Genomic DNA, 16,459 nt, shown 5'->3' with positions numbered 1-16,459 from the left:
GAAAGGGCAAAGTCCAGTGTAGCACACACACACACACACACACACACCTGAAAGCCAGTTAAATTGCCAACTCCAACCAAACTGCAACACATGAGTTCTTAATAAACAGATAAGTGTCCTTTGTCTTTCGTTTGAATTAATATGTGAATATTTGGGTCGTGCATTTTTATTGCTACAATAATTTTTAAAACTATATTGTGATATTAACAGAGCTTTCCACAGCCCATGACTGAAGCTCTTTTCTTTTTTCTTACCTATGCCTCGGTGGATCTTTCGAAATAATCACGCAGGATTGGGCTGAGATTTTAAGACTCCAGAGTGATATCAACCTCATGCAATATTGCTAACTCTGAAATAATCTGGCTGTGTTCTGAGTGTGTGTTGTGAATGACTCTCAGCTACTACCACACAAAGTTTGAACTGAATAGCTGCAAAACTGAATAAGTTGTAACCATTTTTGTGTTGCTAATATTGATAAGCTCTGGCAGGCTTCTTGAGTCGAGTTGATTTCAAAAGTGAACCAGTTGTAGACGAACATCTCAGGGTTGCTTTCTGAGAGTTTCATTAAAATACATCCACAGGTTCATGAGATATTTTGCTAACAGACAGACAAGGATGACTTACGCATTTAACATCCAACTTTTAGGCAAACATCTTGCACCTTGTACAGTGCTGGGTTGAGGAGAATCACTCTCAGCTACTACCATACCTATATTTAGTTCAATACCTGTGAAACTGACTGAGTTACAGCCATTTTTGTGTTTCTTAAAGTCAGTAGGCTGTGGCAGTCATATTGATTTGATTTTACTTCAACAGTTAAAGAGATGGAGAGGCAGCCCTAATGATTACTTTCTGGGAGTTTTATTAAAATCCATCCAGTGGTCCATGAGATATTTTGCTAACAGACACATGGACACAGGAGAAGCATTATCGCCCGCCATTCGCCATGATAATAATCCCTCAGTGCACGACAACTTTAGCTTTAACACTCAGATTGTCAAAGGTCTCCACGGGAGCCCCTCACGTGCTGCACAGGTCAGGATGCTGTTAAACATTTGATCATCACATCTTGCACTTGGCCTGACAGCTCACAGAGGACGGACATCTTAAACTCTGCGTGTTGCATCCTTCCGCTCATGTGCTCAAACTCACAGAGAGGGGTGCACACGCTCAGATGTCTTATTTTTCTGAGGCAGCTGAATGCAACACACCCCCTGACCCCCTTCTGACAATAAAACTGTGCAAATTGAAAAAGCGCATGTTCCTCACTGCACTTTACTGCAGCTTCGACGTGAATAATCCCATCACGTCTCTGATCAGTCTCGTTAAACAGATTATGTGGATGAATCTTCAACACGCTGAGCATCAGACCATTGCAGGAGCAGCTGCATGAAATCTGGAGCAATACTCACCACAGAACAGCAAGAAGCAGCCGAGGCAAGGTGCGGGCTCTGAAGTTGTCAAATAAATGTTGGCCCCTCTCGTTCGTGTAAGAATGTCATTGTTTTTTAATTTTGTTTTGTTTTCTATTATTATTATTATTATTATTATTATTATTCTGCTCGCTGGGCTGGTCGCTCGGCATCTGAGGCGCGGCGAGGGACGCACTGCTGAGGGAGGTGAGAAGGAGGAGGAGGAGGAGCTGCTGCCGGGAGAGGATTCGGGAAAACAGCGCCCTCGTGTGGCTAACTCTGGAAGTGAAGGTGGTGAGATTTGGTCATTACAGCTTTAAACGTTTATGTAAGAAAAAAGATACATGTAAACACATGGATAAAAGTAATAATAATTATTGAAAAATAGTTATTTAATAATAATTGCTAGAGACAATAATTTAAATGTATATAACATATTGCAGCGATTATCATCTTGTGGTCTATGGGCTTCTTTTGGATGACAGGGGTGACGTGTTGGAGCAGTGTTCTGATTCATTAAAGAAGCAGTTTGGTGGTTATAAAGTGTGACTTTTTTCACAAATGTCCTGACAATCAGGATCCTATGGCCCAACTATATCTTCAAAATGACAGATTGTTAATATAAAACACAAGAATGAAAATGATATATATATATATATATATATATATATATATACTTATGTATATATATATATGTGTGTGATACATTTTATTGGTGGATGTAACTGGGACCCTGTGTACACAATTTCGTTCCACCACATGTACCACATGTGGTGCGAATGACAAATAAAGAACCTTCAATCATTGAAGATAATCAAAATAATTGTGCTCATATTGAGTATAATGTGAAATAATGCTATAGGTTTCTGGATTGTGCATTCTGATTTGTATTCTCTTAGTTTTAGATTTATCTTGTTTATCAGTAGGTCTGATAAGGCCCTTGAGCAAGGCCCTTAACCCCCACCATCTGCTCCTCCAGGTGTCCTAGATAGCAGCTCTCTGCTCCACACAGAGGGCTGTGGTTGCATCAGGAAGGGCATCCAGCGTAAAAATAACTACCAAGTCTTCGTGCGACTTAGTTTGTTGTGGCGACCCCTAACGCAGGGAGCAGCCAAAAGAAAAATCAGTAGGTCTGAATTACATTTTTCGGTCTTTTTAGTTTATTAAATATCCTTAGTCATCTGTTTTTCTGTTGCCTAGTCAGTTTCAGTTTTAGTATTTTTTCTCCCATGACCCCCGTTGTTTTCTTCACACTCACCAGTTTGCCCCTGAGTGTAATGTATTGGTCGTTTAATGGTTTCATCTGAAAACTTGTGATGTTAATGGTTAGTTTCCAGCGTGGACTAAACTTTAATGTCATGTAACATGAATGAAATCAATAACTTTTCTGTAGCTTCAAAAGCAGTGCAAACAGAAAAAAGGAAAATAACTTAAATATTTTAAAACAATATATAAAATAAGAAATTGCTTGTAAATTATAACTAAAGGCTTTTTTATGGGAGCATGTAACATTCCCAAGTGCTACCTTGCATAAGCCAGGGTTAGAGCGCCAAAGCCCCTGTCTTTGACTACATGAGTAAAGGTGTGATCACCAGGTGCTCGCCAACAAGCCCCTCCCTCAGGTCTGGTCCCAGGGTAGGACCCCGGTAACACAGATTCTGATCTTCTGTCCATGCAAGTATTCCAAATCGCTCTTCGTCTGGCCTGTCACCTCAAGTGGAGGAGTTGAAGTATGAAGATAAATCAGATAAATCTAACAAGATTTGTCTGCATAATAAAATCCGCAAAAATACCAGAAGTTTCACAAAAGTATTAACAGTTTTCAAATGTACACATTTCAATTTATAAAAGTAGAAATATTCTGCACATACAATTAGTCAAATACACAAATCATTCAACATGAGTGCACAGATCAGCTGTGAAGGTGACTGTTGAGACTTTGATGCTCCAGATTCATTCATTCATTTGATCGATCAATACGCATGGATGGATGATGGATGGATGGATGATGGATGGATGGATGGATGGATGGATGGATGGATGGATGGATGGATGGATGGATGGGTGGGTGGATGGATGGATGGATGGATGGATGGATGGATGGATGGATGGATGGATGGATGGATGGATGGATGATGGATTGCTGGATGATGATGGACAGATGGATGATGGATCGATGATGAATGGATGAGGGATGGATGGATGATGGCTGGATGAGGGATGGATGGATGATGGCTGGATGATGGATAGCTGGATGGATGATGGACAGATGGATGATGGATGAATGGATGGATGATGAATGGATGACGGATGGATGGATGATGGCTGGATGATGGATGGATGATGATGGATGGATGATGGATGGATGATGGAACTGTTCTCTTCACAAGCAGTCCTCTGTAAGTCTTGTGTTTATACAGACAGTTTTAAAGAAAAATGTCAGTGGTCCAGATCATCTGCCATGAGCATCACCATTTGTTCCTCAAATACACACAGATTGACTCATGTTGGTGCGCATGCTATGGATCCAGAAAGCTCTGAAGGAAAGACACCTGTGCCTGTGCAGGTGAAATATGTGAGACTCAGTCACCCGTGAGGGGGACCACTCAAATAGGTGTAAATCACAGGTGCAGGATCAATGCAGCGTTTCCCATTGAGCAAACTGGCTGAACACGACCAGTTCTACCCTTAGGATTCACTGCTCCCATTAGTAAGACTGGTTCTGCGCTGTAAAGGGAGGGAGGCTCTACTGGAATCAGCGAACTCTGAATGTGCATCACTTCATTAGCATTCTTCCACTTAGCGCAGTGTTATTAACCTCTTATTTCTGCCATCAGTGATGTAGGAACCACTACGACCGTGTTCCACTGCACCACTGCGCTCAAATGTGAAATTAAAAGAAATGCTAGGGGAGGGTATACAACTATTGGAACATCTCCAGTCTAGTCCAAAATGAACTTCTGTCATCTTAAAGACCGTAGTTTGGTCATTTTTAAAGTTTTGTCAAATAATGTACCGAATTCCCACTTGTACAATTGTAGTGAAAGTACTGAAGAAAGAGGGAGAGTATTCATCCGAGAGGCCTAGCCTTGATAATACGGCGTTCTGTCACACCAACATGACATTTCTGAGCAAAGGTTGTTGTAATTGCCTGAAAATACAAACTACAATAAAAACATCAATAAAAAAAAAAAAAAACAGCTACGGCAATTACCCATTAGCTTGACTCTGGTCAAGGCGGATCATTCATTTCAAAATAGACCGAACTATCCCTTTAAAACAAATAGGTAAACTAGTATAAGCAAATATTTATTTATTTCATGATGTATTTATTTAATGTTGTCACGTTCCACCTTCCATACGACAGTGACTCGCACTAAATAGAATTAGTTAAATTGAGCTAAATATTTAGCTAGCAAGTTAAATATGTAGGTCCAAACAAAATATTCAGTTAGCAAATTAAATATTTATTTTGGAAATTAAATATTTAGCTTGGAAAATAAAAATTTAGGTCTGAGCTAAATAGTTAACATTTATTTCCTAAACTATTTGCTTAGGTTATAATGTAAATGTTTAGTTTTGAAAATAAATATTTAGCTTGGAAATTAGATATTTAATTCACACCTAAATATTTAGTTCAATAACTAAATATTTAACTTGCAAACTAGTTTGTAAACTAAATGTTTAGCTTGTAAATTACATATTTAGTTTGGAACTATGACATTTATAAATGTATGAATAACATGGTGACATTACGACTTTGAAAAATAAATATTTTTTCTTATGAAATAAACCAAAATATTAATTTTTGCCTGTGTAATTTTACAAATGGCACCCCATAGTAAAGAGCCAAACTGAGCAGAATAAGCTGAAACAAGCAGAAATAGGCTGAATGTACAAAAGTCTTAAATGATCTGAAATGAAAACAGTGAAATGAGAAAAAAAAACAAAACTCAAGGTTCAATGTTCTTTATCGTCATTCGCATCACATGTGGTACATGAGGTGGAACAAAATTGTGTACTCAAGGTCCTACTCACAAATAGCTAAAATTAAAAGTATAAAAAGAAACGGTATAGAAGGGTATGCTAAACACTAATAATGTGTATTAAACAGCAGCCTGAACATAGGCTGAAATTAGCTTTAAAAAAGTAGCTGGGAATTTTTTTTTAATTGGCAAAAAAAGCCAAAAGGCACATAAAAAGTTAAAATTATTAGAGAAAAAATAAGAAGCAGAAATTAAAACGAAAACAGATAAAAGGACTAAAATGTACAGAAAAATTCCTAAAAAGTAGCTGAGAAGCAGGAAAAAAGCTGAAAGGAGCAGAATTTGATGACAAAAGCTGCAACGAGCAGAAAGGAGCTGAAGGAAGCTAAAATTATCAGAAAGAAGCCGAAAAAGCTGAACCAGAACAAAAGCTTAAATGAGCAGTATAAGGTTTTGAACCAAAATGCGGAACGAGTTACGTGACCAAAAGCGCACAGAAGAAAACCGTTTACCTCAGTAGTGCGAGTGCTTTCACAAATAGCACAAGGTAGACAAATTACTGCAGGTCTGGCACATGTGAAATAACAAATAAACGACTAGGCCTGGCCTTTTCCCTCCCGTTATGCAGCTGATTTATTCTCCACTCATGCATACATTACACAAACACAAGCAGCTTGGTAATATGACGGAGCCGCACAGCAATTTCAACGAGATTCAGTGAAACGAGAGGGCCTTTTCACAAGTTTCTGTTTAATCTGTTGAATTATTTATGCATTATCTGCCAGCAAAGGGCAGCTGGGAGGAGACTGCTCATAGAGAAACCATAGCACAGTTAATGTTCTGTAACCGGCGTGCATTTGTTGGATCCACAAAGCTTTGGACATGGCAGGCGCTCCACTCTGGCTCCCTTTCACCTCACGGCAACATCACAAAGTCCCTGTCAGCTGAAAATATTCTGGAGTCAGCAACCTCCACAATAAAACTGCTTATTGCAGTCTCTGTCGCCGCTTTACTCTCGTTGTCCCTCCGGTGCTCGGCTAATAAATACATAATGAATACAGCTTCCTCTAACATGGTTTACTGCGCTCTCCCGCATTTAATGGATAATCCTTACAATCTAAAATATATGTGAATTCTTTAAGGCTGACAAAACTCTGTCTCAAAATGTCTCTTTATGAGCTACAATATATTTAAAGGTTTTCGTATGGCGCCCTCTCCTGGCTGAAGCCTGAAACTGCTACTCCATCTAAATAAATATGACTTGTCAAAACGAGCCTGGATGATTGTTCCAGACCTTTATTGGTTTGTCTACGTATTCAGTCTTACAAATACAGATAAATAAGCCAATTCATTTGTCAAAAATAGAATTCTGTGTGACAAAACCTAGCTTTTAAAGTAATTCTGTGTATTAAACTGCATGTAATCTATATGTCTCGAAAACATTCAAAACAACAAAAAGCCGGTTTTTCACTTTCCAGTGCTGATTTGAAATGTCTCTGAACAGCGTTAAACTTTAAAACAAGTCACTGGCAGGATGAAACAGACACACCGCGCAGAAAAAAAATGAACTTCACAAATCTTTCCCGCCCCACAGTATCAGACCTCCAGTATGCTAGCTGGTGGTGGCTTTAATGGAATCTGGCCTAAAGTGAATCTTTTAGCCTTAAACTGGATCAGTTCTTCTTCAGTAAGATTGCCCTCTGCTGAGAACAGACTGTCCAATGCACCCCCAGCAGCAACTGAAGGTGTAGAGCTCGCTGCCCCGAATCCTGTTGGTGCCAAAGTGCTGCTGCCACCTGCAGTTCCAGGTGCTGCGGCACCAAAACAAGACCCCAACACTCCTCCGGTGTTTGGTGTGGAGGAGAAGCTGAACCCAGAGGCCGATCCAAATCCTGAAGGAGCAGCCGGCTTGTCAGCGTTGGGAGTTGCGAATGAAAAGGTCGAAGCTGAAAGTGTAGAGGAGGATCCAAGCCCAGACAGAGGTTGGGTAGGAGCTGCTAAAGCGCTACCAAAACCAGCCGGAGGTGATGATGATGATGGGGCAGCTGAGGAGCCGAATCCTGAAGCAGTAAAGCTGAAACTGCTGGCCTGGGCTGGTGCAGGGACGCCGAAGTCTGCATGGTGAGAAACACTCTGAATTAGCACGACAGAAAATGGTTAGTCTCAGTTTGCAGACTTTGATTTTAAAGCTTGTTCCTGACTGATGGAAAACAACATTTTTATAGAATAACTGTGTGAATGTTTATGAAGCATTCACTCTATTGTGATCCATTCTTCTGTACGTTTTTCAGCATCTTTCTCGTTCCATAATGTTTGTGCCATTTCAACAAATCATAAATAAAAACATTCAGCTCATTCAGGAGAAGGGTGCTATGTCTTTTGGTATTGATGCTACTTTAGCTTTTTGAAATATTTAGCCTTTTCTGCCACTTCTTTCCCTCATAGAAAATGAATGGAGCTCATTTTACATCCTTCAAATCTTTACATCTGTTTACAACCTTTTACTGCTCCTTTCACATTTTGTTCTGCTTCAGCTTCTTCTTTAAACTTTTTTTCAGCTACCTTCGGCTGTTTAGTGCTCCTTTCTGATAACTACAACATTTGTGTGCTTCTAACTCATTTCTGCTCCTTTCAGCATATTTATACAAGTTTCAGCTTTTTCTGCTATTTAAGATAAGATAGAACTTTATTGATCCCTCAGGAAATTGTTGTGCCAGAGTTCCAGCACAAAGGACAAGGAATTTCAGCTACTATTGAGCTGTTTTATGCTAATTTTAGCTTTTCCAGCTAATTCTACATTTTTTGCACTTATTTAAACTTTTTTCAGCCTAATTCAGCAAAACTCGTCTCTCTCCACTTCCTTATGGTAATTTCTGCTTCTTTAGCTACTTTTCAGCAGGTTTTTTTTTTGCCAATTTCAGCTTTTTTCAGATAATTTCCACTTTTTTGTGTTTGTTTCTGCTTCTTTCAGTCTAATTGAACAAAGATGCATTCTTTCTGCTTTCTTCTACCTGTTCAGCATTTTTTTAAGCAAATTTCAGATGTTTACAGAAAATTTCTAAATTTTCATGTAAATTTCTGCCTCTTTCAGCCTAATTAACTTCTTTCTGCTAATTTCAGTTGTTGTGTTCCTTTTACCTTTTGCTGCCTCTTTCAGCTACTGGTTTTCAGTAAGTTCTTCCCCCCTTAAGCATTCACACTGCATTTTTGCAGAAAATGCAATTTTTCCAATTGTTTTTTCTGCCTTATTGGTACAAGCAGTCAGTTTCTTTCATTTGTTTTGTCTGTGACGATAACAGCCGACCTTTGCTTCCAAAGCTCGATGAGGGGAATCCAAAAGTTGTCGCTGGTGAGGAACCAAAGCCACCTGTTGATGACTGCGGCGGCGCTGTCCCATTTAACTCTGCAAGCTGAAAAAAAAAAAAAAAAAAAAAAACACGTTTTAAAACCTGCCTATTGATTTCAGACAAACACACACAAACATACCGTTAGTAGCTGTGTGTGTTATATTTGTGTCTCACCAAGGCTCCACGTGTGGCTGGACTCATGATCTTCAGCTCCTGAACTCTGCTTTTCCACTTACTGAGCAACTGATTGATGCCGTTGAGCTGAACACAAAAAACAAGAGTTTCTGTCATATTCACGCAGGACAAAAAGTGAGCGCAAACGATTCGTTTTAACAACAAAATAAACAGGATTAAGCTGCAACACCGTCACTGAGAAGAATACTTTGACACAAAAAGTCACGAATCAACTTTATTTAGATGTTAGCAGACAGAACAACCACCTTAATTTTGGTCTGTAGACAAATATTAGGAACATGAGTGAGTATTTACGTAGCTCTGCAGATCTCCTGATGCTCGTGTGGAGTAGTACTCCAGTCTGAGCTCCTCTGGAGACAACTCAGTAAAACCTGTGAACCAAACAAACACAAAACACGTTCAGCTTATTGTTATTGTTTTAAACTAGTCCCGTCATTAAACTAACAAGAAACCTGCATTTAGATTATTTGACACAAACCAGATATGGATGCTTTGGAGCAGGAGTAACACGAGAAGCCCCACTGTCCTGAACTCTCCCAAACGTCCATGTCCATCTGAATCACCTCCCTGATTGAGCATGAATTTAAAATATAGAAACGATGCGTAGAAAATCATTTTGAAGCAACGAGTCAAATAAAAAAAGAAGAAAACTCACAGTTTCTTATCGTCATCTTCCTCCCCAGTTGTTCCTCCTGCTGCTGCTGCTGCCCCTCCTCTTCCTCCCCTTTCAAATGTGTTTGAAGAACTGAGATCTGAGAATCTGTTTTGAGTTGAGAAAGAGAAGTCTGAGCTCTTCACATTCTCCCTTCTCCCCCCTCCACCTCCTCCAGGACCCCAGTTGCTCCTTTCTTGTGAGAAGGTTGAAGGCTGGATGTAGTTGCCTCGTTGCTGGGAAGGATTCACCCAAACTCTGTTTCCAAACCCTGCAAGCATCAGCAAAGAAACATCAGCTTCAGCTAACAGATTCTGACATTTGCCACTAACGGTGTAATGTGTTGGTCAAACCACAGCTGCTGCAAAACTTTTTCTCTATAAAAATCACAGCAATCACTTGTAAAGTTAAGAACTCTGCAGAGACTAATCAAAGTGTTAAAATAATGCCGTGTGCTCCGGCTACTTGTTTATCGGAGCCAAACTGACCATGAGAATGTCATGTTAGAAAAACCCCAAACAAAAACTGGCAAATTTACTAAATCTAGTCATATAATTGACTTGACTCTTTGTTTTGTACACATGAAGCTGAAAATAATATATATTAAAAAAAAGATTGGGAAACATATCACTTTCTGCTCTCTTTGCATTATGTTGGGAAATGCTCAGACTTTTACAATTAAATAATACAATTTGTTTTGTCAATCAAGCATGCTTCTCCATTTCTATTAATACAGACAAAGACTTATATATGTTCTTCTTTTTAATGGATAATAGTCAATATATATGGACGAATAATGCCAATATATGTGAGGAAAAAAATATATACACACATTTTCTTTATATGTGATCTAATTAATATATTTTTCTAGAGTACTTCATTTCCACCTTTTGTACATATAGTATTTTTTATCTAAATGTGTAGTTGCATCGTTTATCTTTGGCCAGACAACTGTTTTAGTTCCTGCTCATTACGACTGAAAAACACCTCGACATTAAATATGGTCAGGGTAAAATTAACACGAGCTACTCAGTGAGTGAACAAGAACAAACAAATCATTTTTAGCAGTGGATGTTTATTTATTTTACCTCCACTTCCTCCTCTGAACGGCTGCTGACCAGAGGAGCGGTTATAATTGTCGTTGTAACCTCCTCCACCTCCTCTGTTTCCTCCTTTCGGGTGCTCATTCCAACACTTTTCACCGTAACGACATCGACCCTGAAGGTAAAAGTTACACACAACCATCCTGAACGAAACGTTTGTGAAAGCAGAGGAAAATCCCCGACGTGAAGTTGTTTACGCATGAATTTTGAAGTCTGCGGCGCACGATAATGACGTCACTTCCATCGCACTGCCCACAGCGCCCCTGCGTGGCCGATTTGTCTCAGCGTGTCCGCTCTGTCCAGGGTCCAGAAACACACATTCGGTTTCCACAGCAACAAATCTCGAGCCCCTCCTCAGTATTTTATGTTTGGCGTTTAAATAAATTAAAATTAAACGTGTTCTTCAGCGAGAGATCCGTATATTTTCTGCAAGTTTATCGTTTCGACATTGGCGCCTTTTTCATTTATTTTTCAGCTTAAGTGTCAATTTTCCAAGGAATATTTTATTATTTTCATTATAAATATTCATTCAGATAGTTATCATTACTTATTAAGCAAAAAGGCAATGAATGAGTCAGTATTTTTATAAGTTATATAAGTTTTTGCCATTATGTAATGTTAGTCCATCATGTCTGAATTACCTTTTCTTAATTCTTTCAGTTGTTTTCTTCCTCGGGTCATAGCAAATTCATTTGCACAAAGACTTGGCAGTTGTTTTCATGCCGGATGCCTTCACAATAGATCACCAAGCTACCACAGCCCTCTGTGTGGAGCAGGGCTGGCACCCAGGGAGCGGATGGCGTGCCTTGCTCAGTGGCCCAGGCTGGGGCAAGCGAGGGTGGAGGCAGGTGTGGGTGCTTCATCTTTCCACTTGATGTTGTTGGTCCAGGTGGGTTGAACCGCCTCACCTTCTCTAACTCTGCGCCACTCCATTATGTCTGAGTTACCCTACAAGGCCAGACATAATCAGACATATTTTATGAGTGATTTATCACCTCGTGCATCAAGTTGCCTTTATGTTTCCAGAAACCTCAACTATCTACTTAGATTTTCTCAGACTTCATCTTAAATCCAAACAATGTTGCAAGATTTGAGGGTTTCTATCTTTTCAGCTAAACACTGATTGTCTGGATTTAAGCATATACACTATAAATGAATGAAGTGTCTATAATATGTAATATTTTTGGGTAGAGATTATTTGTAATCTGTGAGCACAAGTTCTGATTGATCTTTATTGAAACACCTGTGTGGTACAGCCAGCTCTAAAAACAGAAAGCAGGGCCTGGTTGAGTGGAAAAGGAGAATTACTGTACAGGCTGAGTGAGCAGTACAATATCTGATAGGAGACCAACAAATCCTGATTATAAATCAGTATAATTATCTTTATGATTTTGGTTAAAAAAGCAGAACTTACTACCACTGCATTCTCCTTCAATTCCTCCTCCAAGAGCATGTGGATGTTCTTAGTTTATAGATACAGTATGTTCAAACTGAAACCAACAACACTTGATGATTACAACAACCAAAACGATTTTAAAAAGTCATGTTCTTTTGTATTTTTATAGTCATTTAATTCAACAAATATTTTTAAACATATTCTGAGCAATTACCCAAGAAACTTAAAAAAAAATTCATTTTCCAAGAAAGAAGGATGAAGTTCAGTGTTACGACAAAATGAATTATAAACTGCAACAAGTTATAAAATACATTTATGAAGTTTCATCAATTTCAAAATAACTGAGAAAGTGAAAAGCCAATTAAAGAAAAAAAGTAAAAGCACATGAGAAAACGTGTCAACTGTAATGCTAGGGCTGGATTTTAACACCACGCAGCCTTTTTTTGTAAATAATTAATTGTAAGTATTCAAGGGAATGTTACATAAAAAGCTTCATCTGTGATTAGAACAATAAATTTTAGGAGAAGAAAGAAATGAAAGAAAAGTCAGAAGATTTTGAAACAAAACTCATGGCAAGATAAGGCATGCAATAACATCAACGTTTGAAACTCTTTAGTTTCAGTCTTGTTGGCATTACTGCGATTTTACATTTTTATTTAAATAAGAAAAAACTAAAATATGCAAGAGGTAATCATTTGAGTTTATATTTGACAACTTTTAGCTCAATCACTGTGTATTTTCTATGTATTTAACCCTTAGAATCAACTGGAATAACGATGTTCCTCTAAGTATTTAGGTGTCTGAGGTCTTTGACCCAAATACTTTAGAGATTTAGACAACCGCTTCACCACCGTATCACAACATCTACATCTTATAACAAATGTTTCCATTTTCAATACAAAAATATAGTATTGTTTAAAATATAAAAAGAATGTTTGATAATAATATAAACTAGAATTAAGATTTTATCAGCATGTCACCATTCCAACACGGGGAAATAACACACGACCGTGTTTACACCAACAAACGAGATGCAATCACCGTAATCCCACTTTAATTGGTGATATGTGAATTATCCATGCTGTTGTATTCATTAATACCCATCTACTCACCACAGACTCATGTTCAGGCTGCTGTTGTATACGCTGTATTGTTTTACATTATTATATCTTAGATTTTTAGTGTACCGTTTAGTGTCCGTCTAGCGTATATCTTAGTGTATATCTTAAATCATTATATACTTTTATTTTTACACTTTATATTTTTGCTATTTTTAGGTATAACTGGGACCTTGAGTGCATAATTTCCACCTCAAATTTTGATTCAAATGACAATCAACTTAACTTGACTTGAACTTAGTAATAAAAGTAATATTACAGCGAAGACTTCCGGACCGAAGGCGAAATGTTTCAGCACAAAAGAAAGAAACTGTCCAGATGACCTGACTGAAAAATGTTGAATATTACAGTGTCTTACTATAAATAATAGTAAAACTAAAGAAGGTGACCATACTCTGTACAAAAATTAAACGCAACACTTATGTGTTTTTTTTCTATTTTTCATGAGCTGAACTCAAAGATCTAAGACTTTTCCTGTCCACACAATTGGAGACGGCTCATGGTAGAGGAATGAATATTAAATTCATGGGCAGCAGCTCTGGTAGACATTCCTTCAGTCAGGATGCAAATTGCTGCCCCCTCAAAACTTGCAGCATCTGTGGCATTGTGCTGTGTGATAAAACTGCACATTTTAGAGCGGCCTTTTATTGTGGTCAGCCTAAGGCACACCTGTGCAATAATCATGCTGTATAATCAGCAACTTGAATCGCCACATCTGTGAGGTGGATGGATGATCGACAAAAGAGAAGTGCTCACTAACACACACAAATTTGTGAACAACATTTGGGAGAAAAAGGCTTGCTGTGTGCAAAGAAAAAGTCTTAGATCTTTGAGTTCAGCTCATGAAAAATGGGAGCAAAAGTAAAAGTATTGCATTTATATTGTTGTTCAGGGCAAATATAATGTTTAGATAAATAGTGTTAGCCAAAAAAGAAAGATAGACATTATTATTCATGCAGACTAGCACAAAGCAGTGACAGCCCAAACACACTGAGACTGAGGACCAGGAGGAGAACGTCCCTGCTGTCCCCCGTCTCCATCCAGAGCTGGTCTGTGTCTGTCCTGAGCATCACGTTGATGGAGCTGAGCAGCTGTTCCGCCTGCTGGAAGAACTGGCTGTCCTGCAGCGCCACAGGAATAGACTGCATGGACAGAGGCGTGCTGCTCTCCTGTAACCAGACCATCTGTTGGGTAATAATCAGATGCTATCAGTGCAGAGAATGCAGGATGTGAAGACATGAAGGCGATTAACGTTTCACTCAGCAGCTTGTGTTTAGCTGATGATGCAAGGATTTAGACTTTACGAAGGTGAACATGTTAATTGGTGAGCAGTAAATGTCTCATAGTTGGAACTTGTTACATCTGGACTGAAACAGGTGACATGTTTTACTCTTGATGACTATAATTTTTCAAAAAGTGAGCAGAAACAAGAAAGTTTTCAAAAACTGTTTAAAAATCAGCCAATCAAACCACTGAGTTTGATGAAAAATCATATGGTATTTAAAATGCTTTCAAATATTGTAGCCCAAGCTACACTAATCTGGATGTACTTTAAACAGATGTGCATTATTTTTATTTGTTTATAAAATGTCTTTGTGTACATGAGTTCAACAAAAATGCTGCAATGCACAGCATCGTCACTAGGTGGCGAGAATGTCCACAAAATCTATGTATCAAACTACAGAGGAAGAAAGTTCTTAACTAATCCAAACCAAGCGAAGAGTCAGAGTTCAAAGTCCAGCTTGGCTGCTATTCCGCATGATAAAAACAAATCGTTACCCTCTTATTTATTATTAGTTACAATTTTGAGCAATTTTTTTAAACGCAACTGATCGCGGTTAACACTAATATCCAAGAGCCATCAGCACATAGATATATGGTGAGCACCATTTATTTAGATAAAAAGTTATTGATAAATAAGTGAAGTTATTAACTTTGACTTAAACTTAACTCATCAATGGAGCACAAAAATGGCACTTTTTTTTTAAATCTAAACTGGTTATCTTTTCCATAACTGGTAAGGTACTGGCCAGGCAAGTCCTAAAAGGAGAAGTTTTTTTTCTTAAAAAATACAAACAAAATGCAGGAACTAGACTGCTACTTTCAAATACTGATTTGGAGACACCTACAAAATTATAATGAAACCACAGGTATAGTATGCTACGTCAGAGTTCACCACCCATATAGTTCATGGAGACTGGCAGCCAAGCTGAACTTTGACCCCTGGTTTGTGTAAAGTGGGCCTAATTAATGCATGTAAGGATTGCACAATTTATGTTTTAGCTTGTTTTATTTTATTAGAAACTGTTCACAATTTCTCGTTAGCTAATATATTATTCAGCATAAAATACAAATTTAATGATGTCAGGGTCAAGTTAAAATGAGAGAGACATAGAAAACCTGGTATAAATGGCTCCATTGTTGTTGTGGTTTCGAGGGCACAAAGTAAATATAGAGCATGGAAAAAGCAGAACATTATATCATTGTTTCTCATAAGCTTTGCATTTCAGGTCCATGCTGATTCAGGTCTCTCTTGTAAATGAGTCCTCGAGGCTCAGTGGGATTTACCTGTCTAAATGAAGGTTGAACGAATTCACCAAAAAGCGTTTTTTAAAATGTCGTATTTTTCTCACTAAAATCTCAGCAGAACGTTTTTTTTTTTCTCTAAAAATATTTGAAGCAATGTTAACGAGCCCCCCCCCCCCCCCAAAAAAAAATACCATGTGCAACAAATTGAAGTAAATATTTAAAAAGATTAAATTTAGTTAACTAACCAGTTTGTCAAAAGAAGCCAGGAAATCTGGTCGACTGTCGCTCAAAAGGCTTAAAGTTTCATCAGGTAGTTCTACAAAAAGCAGGAAAAAACAAGATTGGAAATGGGAGAAATAAAAAGACTGTAATAAGTTATGTTACTCAAAATTATTTAAAAAAAAAAAGGACTGCAGCGTTTGTCCTGTGTTTTGAGTTTTTCTCACCCTCCATGGCACTGACAAGCAGGTAAATTGAGCTTAACTGTGCAGGGACAACACTCTGGCTGCATTCACTGAGACAGTCTGAGTCCAGCTGATCCAGGATGACAGAATTTCTAAGAACCTCTTGTGGTTCATCAGTGACGTCAGTCTGGACTCTTTCACTACTGCACAACTCCTCCAGCTGATAGACAGAAGTAAAAAAAGGAAACAAGAAATGTAAAATACAGAAGTTGTAGACTTTTGCTTCATTGTACTGATTAATCAGATGGAGTCCGACT

General features: G+C 38.3%; 2 protein-coding genes across 2 annotated transcripts in view; both read right to left on the bottom strand.

The window, feature by feature from the left end:
* Positions 1 to 6,276: 6,276 nt before the first annotated feature.
* On the bottom strand, positions 6,277 to 10,903 carry nup42 (nucleoporin 42). Its single transcript, XM_037692833.1, has 7 exons — positions 10,681 to 10,903; positions 9,596 to 9,863; positions 9,419 to 9,507; positions 9,235 to 9,311; positions 8,920 to 9,006; positions 8,703 to 8,808; positions 6,277 to 7,512 (listed from the first exon to the last, which is right to left on the bottom strand). The coding sequence occupies exons 1-7, from the start codon at positions 10,835 to 10,837 to the stop codon at positions 6,995 to 6,997; spliced, it is 1,302 nt and encodes a 433-aa protein (XP_037548761.1). The 5' UTR covers positions 10,838 to 10,903; the 3' UTR covers positions 6,277 to 6,994.
* Positions 10,904 to 14,044: 3,141 nt separating this feature from the next.
* LOC119425276 (gasdermin-E-like) overlaps positions 14,045 to 16,459 on the bottom strand; it is a 14,531-nt gene continuing 12,116 nt past the window's right edge. Inside the window, exons 6-8 of the mRNA XM_037692798.1 lie at positions 16,185 to 16,362; positions 15,984 to 16,054; positions 14,045 to 14,393 (exon numbers count right to left, since the gene is read on the bottom strand). Of these exons, the coding sequence (XP_037548726.1) occupies positions 14,157 to 14,393; positions 15,984 to 16,054; positions 16,185 to 16,362 (486 nt within the window). The 3' untranslated portion in view covers positions 14,045 to 14,156. The remainder of the gene's footprint in view (positions 14,394 to 15,983; positions 16,055 to 16,184; positions 16,363 to 16,459) is intronic.

Source organism: Nematolebias whitei, chromosome 19 (genome assembly GCF_014905685.2).
Source record: "Nematolebias whitei isolate Nwh7 chromosome 19, NemWhi1, whole genome shotgun sequence".
In the NCBI taxonomy this organism is placed as follows: Eukaryota; Metazoa; Chordata; class Actinopteri; order Cyprinodontiformes; family Rivulidae; genus Nematolebias; species Nematolebias whitei.
The sequence above is the reverse complement of the archived record's forward strand: the minus strand, read 5'-3'. Positions and strand labels throughout refer to the sequence as shown.